This window comes from Propithecus coquereli, unplaced genomic scaffold, assembly GCF_000956105.1.
Source record: "Propithecus coquereli isolate 6110/MARCELLA unplaced genomic scaffold, Pcoq_1.0 Scaffold313, whole genome shotgun sequence".
Taxonomy (NCBI): domain Eukaryota; kingdom Metazoa; phylum Chordata; class Mammalia; order Primates; family Indriidae; genus Propithecus; species Propithecus coquereli.
This window is the reverse complement of record NW_012148764.1, coordinates 1,268,664-1,274,777: the sequence shown is the minus strand read 5'-3', so window position 1 is coordinate 1,274,777 and position 6,114 is coordinate 1,268,664. Positions and strand designations below refer to the sequence as shown.

Here is a 6,114-nt window from a genome sequence, read left to right as displayed (position 1 = left end):
CTTATAAGTGACTAGCAAAGAAATGATTTTCAACTAAAAAGAAACATTCGCACTTGATACTCATGGGGAAAAAAAAACGTTCCCTTCTATTACTTTATGCTGTGAACCCAAATGGCAGTTGGGAGAAATTACATTCAGCTTTCAGATGTGATTCATTGAGATAGAAGAAAAACTGGTAAAATGGAGCAAGAGAAGTCATCAGAGGGAAGAAAAAAAATGCAGGCAATGGAAAGAAACAACAAATATTTCACAAGAATGAAAGACTTCTGCTTACATTTTATCTAAATATTTGTTCACATCTTCATCTTTTTCATAATCCTTACACAGTTGGGCAACCAGAGCTCCATAGGTGAGGACGAAGAGATCTTTGTTCTGGATAAAAAGGGATGGTTTTTGTTATAGTAAAATTTACGATAACATATGACTGTACTTCTTTTTGTTTCTGTTTTTTTAACAAAATCTTCTGGTTGGAAGCAGCCTTAGAGATCATCTGTTCGTTTTTTACACGCTTCTATTAATATTATTATAACAATTTACACTTTTGAGAACATATTATACTCATATTTGGATATTTGTGGGTGTCAGGGGGAAAGCTATGAAATAAAATAAATTTCTTAACATGAGAACATCTTTCTATGTATTTGCTTACATTATATAACTTGCAATGTATTTTCATGGAGGAAAGTTTTTTAAGAATATTAATTTCTAATATAAATTTCTATTTTTCTAGAATAGCCTTTGACATCTGCTGACTGTGTTTTCGCATTTTGGAAGGAAGAACTGGGTAAGACTTCTTATGAGACTGCACAATTCCTAATGGGTCCTGGATCTGCCAAGAAGACTTTTAGGATGAACCCAACTGTAGCAACAAATTCGTGAGTTCTTTTTCTTTTTGCTTAGAGAAAAAAGTGAGTTTTCCTTCTAGATCACCAAAATATGCCTCATTTTTATGGTGAATTATAAATGAAAACTAAAACTGAGGACAAATTAGGTTTGGTTTAGCATAGATATGTTGAATATATGAGAAACAAAACAAAAAGCTCAATCCATTTTGAAAAGCCTCTCAGTTTTGCTTCTGCTATTGAATACTATCTATAAAAGGGAAGGGGGTCTTAGAGATAATTTATTCCAATGCTTTCATTCCTACAGAGGAGAGAATGAGTCTCGGAGGGACTGGATGACTTGCCCAGCTAGCCAGCAGTTGTCCAGAATGGCATCTCAGACTCCAGACCTCCACGCTGATACAGCATTTATCTCTAAGATGTGCAAAGGAAGGCCCCACTTGGAGTAAAGGTGAATGGGAGAGGAAAGTAGGAAGGAGGACCACTATTGAATATAAGCTTATTTTGTGTATAATCCTGTATTTTCATGAAAGGTCAAATGTGGATTACAGGTAGAAGAGGTGTCCTTATCTTTTGGCCCAGGTATTTTGGATACTCTAATATGTAGGGGAAGATAAGGCCTGATAATATATATTCTTTGTTTTAAGCATGGGCAGAAATGGTTTCAAAAATCAATAAAAATGGTATATTTAACAAAGTGGCTGCTATAAAATATTACATAATTTTGATGCAAATGCTTACAAAGTTGTCCCAACATCACCAGTGTCCCCTCCCTTATTTATGGGTTTATATCATGACAAATATGTTTCTTCAGTAAGGTAAAATATTTATTATCACAAAATAAATTTTAAATGGATAGAGTCTAAATATTATATGCTACATATGAACATAATTCATTTGGAAAATATAAATCAAAGTGTCTTAAATGTATGTAGAATATATAGCATATACATTAATTAACATTATGTGAAGGACACTAATATATACAATTTAGGTATATGATCATTAGGAAAATAATGAGTACCTTAATATTTTTGCTAGGAAACAAGGTTATAAGGTAAGTGATATAAACAACAATGTTGTTAAAACACTGCAGGGCCACCATGTATTCAATTTTAATTCCATTCTTCTTATTTAAATCTCCAAGTACTTAATCATAAATCACAAGAAATGCCTGTAAATTATAAATGAAATATCTGCCTAACATATAAGAAGCCACAGCAAAAGACAAAGTACCGCTATTACCAATGCTACAGCGTAAAAATAAGTAAAGGAGAAAGAGAGAGACAGAGAATGATAATGTGTTTGTTGCCACTAGCAGTAAAATAAAATAATTTTAAAAAGACAGAAGAAGAGGAGAAAAAATTATACCCTACCTATATGCCATAGCCTCAGCATTGTGCTCATTTATAATTAAGGCCAAATTGAATAATGGCATTTTCTTCTCTCTCTCTGTCTCTCTGTTTTCTCTTCTCTCTCTGAGGGGTGGGTGGTACTGTTATATTTTGAAACATATTTTACTTCCACCTGAGTTTCAAGTTCAATATCCATAAAGGGCTCATTTTCTCCATTCTGCTTCATGTCAAGGGTGGTACCTTGAACTACATGTCCAGTGGGTCTCAAATCCATACCATGGATCCCAGGAAAGGTCAACATAAATTTATCTTCATGGTTTTTAAAACAATAAAGAAGATCATTTTATATGTGAAAAATAGAACACTATTATTTTAAGAGGTTTTAGATGTATCAGGATGAAAATATGTTTTAACTGCTAGATAAATCAAGTAATTTGGGTACAATACGAAGATGAACTATGTACAATAATTGTTAGCATTTGAGAACCTCATGGGAAAATAAATCAAATTTCCAGACAGGGCATTTGCAGGAGTTTCAAACTTGAGGGGGAGGGTGCTAGTTAGTCACTATAATTCTAAGTACCCTAGGGCTGAAATTACTTAATTATATAAAATGCCCATCAGTCTCCTGAAATAATTAACACGGCTTTAATTTTAATGATGAGTTTTTCACATATGTAAGCTTTGAATGACTAAAACTATAAGAGAGGACTAAAGAAGAATATTTATCCAAATCTAATCTGCAAAAAATTAAGTTTTAAAAATAACTCTGAACTTGGAATATATAGGAGGATAATATCACATACCAAATTACAATAATAAATACTTATATTTAATACTAGGGAATATGTTTTGAAGGCAACCTTTTAATATCTAGTTTTTTGATGATCTATCCCTATTTAATTTTACACATAATCAACTATTTTACATTTCACACATTTCATTTCCTATTTCATGAAGTATAAAATACAAAGAATTGCTTAATCTTTTCATATTTTCTGTCAGAGGCAAAAGAAAAATTTGACACTTCATGGATATAATTAGTCATATAAGAAGATCCTAAAATCTGTATAAAGAATTGATTATTCTGTTACAGTATATAAGAGATAATTGTAACAATTACTAGAGGTGTCATTCATTCCACAAAACATTCTCTTTGCTCCAGTGAAAAATTCTTATAGCATCACCTTTCAAAATAAATCAGAAATAATGCAATAAAACATTTTTAATGAAGTAGAAAAAGTCTCTTTATAAAAAGATCTTACTATTTTATGGTATTCTGGTCTTCCGTGTGCAGGGCGAGACATAGTGCTTGATAGATGAAGAATGTGATCTTCAATTTCTTTTCTTTTGCCTATACCTTAGAGGTGTATCGGTCTTTATCCTTTTGTTTTTACAAGTTCTTCCTTGGTTTGAGACAGGAGCGCTACTTCTGCACTCTACTGCTTTTGCTCTTTGCTGAACTGAAGAGGGGAAAAATAGTCATGAACAATAGAATTGTCTTATAGCCCAGTAACTTGCCACGTATCAAATAACTGTTTCATTTGTGAGGATGAGTTGTAATCTAGAACCACAAAAGCTGATAGTGTGAAGTCAGACCAGAAGCACTGAGACACTAAAAATTCTTTAGCCCCAGGGAGTTCAAGAGTGGTGTTTTGTTCTCATGCCAAGGCATTGTTTTAAAATCACAAACAGAAACCTTCACAATCCAGGATAGATCTAAATGTTAGCATTATTTAGTCTTGTATTGATTGTTGTGTGAATTAGAGAGACAGGATCAGCAATCTGTAGGTACTAAATCCTGAGTTCAAACCTGATCAACACCACCAACGGGTAGCGCATTGTCCCCAAAACCTAGACCCCCATATTGTATGATTACAATATTCAAATATGTCTGAAAGTCTTTTTTTCCTTTTCCTTAGCAGCAATCAGCAAGCAATTTTAAGGAGCAATAGAATGGTTGATATTTTCTTACAAAACTGTTGCTCAAAATGGGTACTCTACAGTTTAATAATGTATAATGATTCTGGCAGAGAAAGCAAGCCCTTAGCTTTCTTTCGATTATTCCTAAGATGTTAGCTATTGAAGACTTTCTTCATTTATATAGAAGTATAGATGTTTAAAGTTCAAGCAAAAAAATCCTTTCATCTTGACAACTGTAGGATGCAGAAGATCAAAATCTTTGCAGGAACAGCAGCACAAAACTCAATTTAGGAAAGTAGTTTCCTGCTTCTTACAGCTTGAGTCATTTAGTCTTGTTTGTTCTGGCAAATTCTTGCTATAAAGTGACAGACTAGTTCATACTTTGAAGAAAAGTGTGATGTAGTTTAAAGAACACAGGAGGATTTGGGAGGCTCAGGCTAAGTTGCAGTTCTACCATTTACTGGTTCTGTGACTTTGGGCAAGCCATTTTACTGTTCCATGGCTCAGTTTCCACCTCTGCGAAATGGCAACAATACTACCCACCTCATAGAATAATTGTGAGTATCAAAGAGGTAATTAGCGCTATGAAATGCATTATAATACACTATATAAAAACTAATTACTATAGGTTATTCTTGTAGTTGAATAGACTGAATGGAATTCTACAATATTTAAGGTATTTCCATTAGTTCCTATGTTCTATGACACAAAGATCTCAGGAAAATCAGTTTTGCTGGGTTGTCGGGAGAGGGTGGGGGGCTTTTCAGTGGCAATTAATAACAAATTATATTTATATAAACTTTCCTGTTTACAACGTGGTTTTCATTCTCTTTACCTCATTTTAACTCAGCTACAATCTGCGAGGTAGTCAGTACTGTAATCATGGCCATTTTATATGATAGGAATCTAAAACAAGAGAGGTTAAGAAATTTGTTCAAGGTTACCTGAATAGTGGGCAACAAAGAGAGATTTGGGCTAAATTTGCTGACTCCAAATCAAAAATTTTTTTCTAGTGCACACATTCTGATTATGTTAGAACAAAATGTTAGAGGTAGACTCATAAAAGCTACTAAGGTGCAGTGATGGCATGTTGCTAGGCCTGGTTTGGGGACAATTTTGGGTTCCAGGTAAGAGCTCTCTGAGAAAACACAAAAAGGCCTGTGTGCTTGGTGGGAGGGGATGGTGGTACTAGAATGGCTGGTCCTGTGGGAGTACCTGGGCAACTGAATAGAGACTTGGGAAGATGCTAACAGAGGACAACATCCACTGATCCGCCAGCTATATGATCTTCATCTGAGATCATCCACAAACAATCAGAGAAAGCAAATCTACTTCCAGCTACCATAATATCTGGTCCAGGAACTTCTTATCTTGTTGCAACTTGTTTTTCTATTTCAGGCTGCTCTCAGTGTTTATTTTAACCTATGTTTACATAAAATTGTTGTATGATTTTCTCTGCAACTCACCTCCCTGTCCGTCCCCACCAAGGATAGCTCTGGTGCTCAGATCTGATTTTCCTTGTCCATGTGCCAGCATGTGCTCAGTGAAAGAGCTGGTGGGTCCCTGCTGAGGAGGAGACATGTGATAACTATATGTTGAATAGACAGATGACAGCAAGCTATCTTTAACAAGGAGACCATTTGACTATAAAGACTATTTTGGCCTGAATGTCCCCCAAAATTCATGTGTTGAAACTTAATCCCTGTTGTGGTGGTATTAAGAGGTGGGGCCTTGTGGGAAGTCTCTGCCCTCATGAATGGATTAGTGCCTTATAAAAGGGATGAAGGAAACTAGCTTTGACCTTGTTTTTTGCTCTTCCTCCTTGTGAGGGTAAAGCATTCATCTTCCCTTGTCCTTCTGCCATCAGCCATGTGAGGACACATGAACAAGGCACCATCTTGGAGGCAGAGAGCAGCCCTCACAGGACACCAATGCCAGCACCTTGTTCTTGGACTTCCCAGCCTCCAGAACTGTAAGAAATACATTTCTGTTTT

General features: G+C 35.0%; 1 protein-coding gene across 1 annotated transcript in view; it reads right to left on the bottom strand.

Annotated features, from left to right (window-relative positions):
* The window catches only part of TRAPPC3L (trafficking protein particle complex 3-like), a 39,685-nt gene extending 36,094 nt beyond the window's left edge, over window positions 1-3,591 (bottom strand). Inside the window, exons 1-2 of the mRNA XM_012650137.1 lie at window positions 3,463-3,591; window positions 275-372 (exon numbers count right to left, since the gene is read on the bottom strand). Of these exons, the coding sequence (XP_012505591.1) occupies window positions 275-372; window positions 3,463-3,504 (140 nt within the window). The 5' untranslated portion in view covers window positions 3,505-3,591. The remainder of the gene's footprint in view (window positions 1-274; window positions 373-3,462) is intronic.
* Between the last annotated feature and the right edge of the window lie 2,523 nt (window positions 3,592-6,114).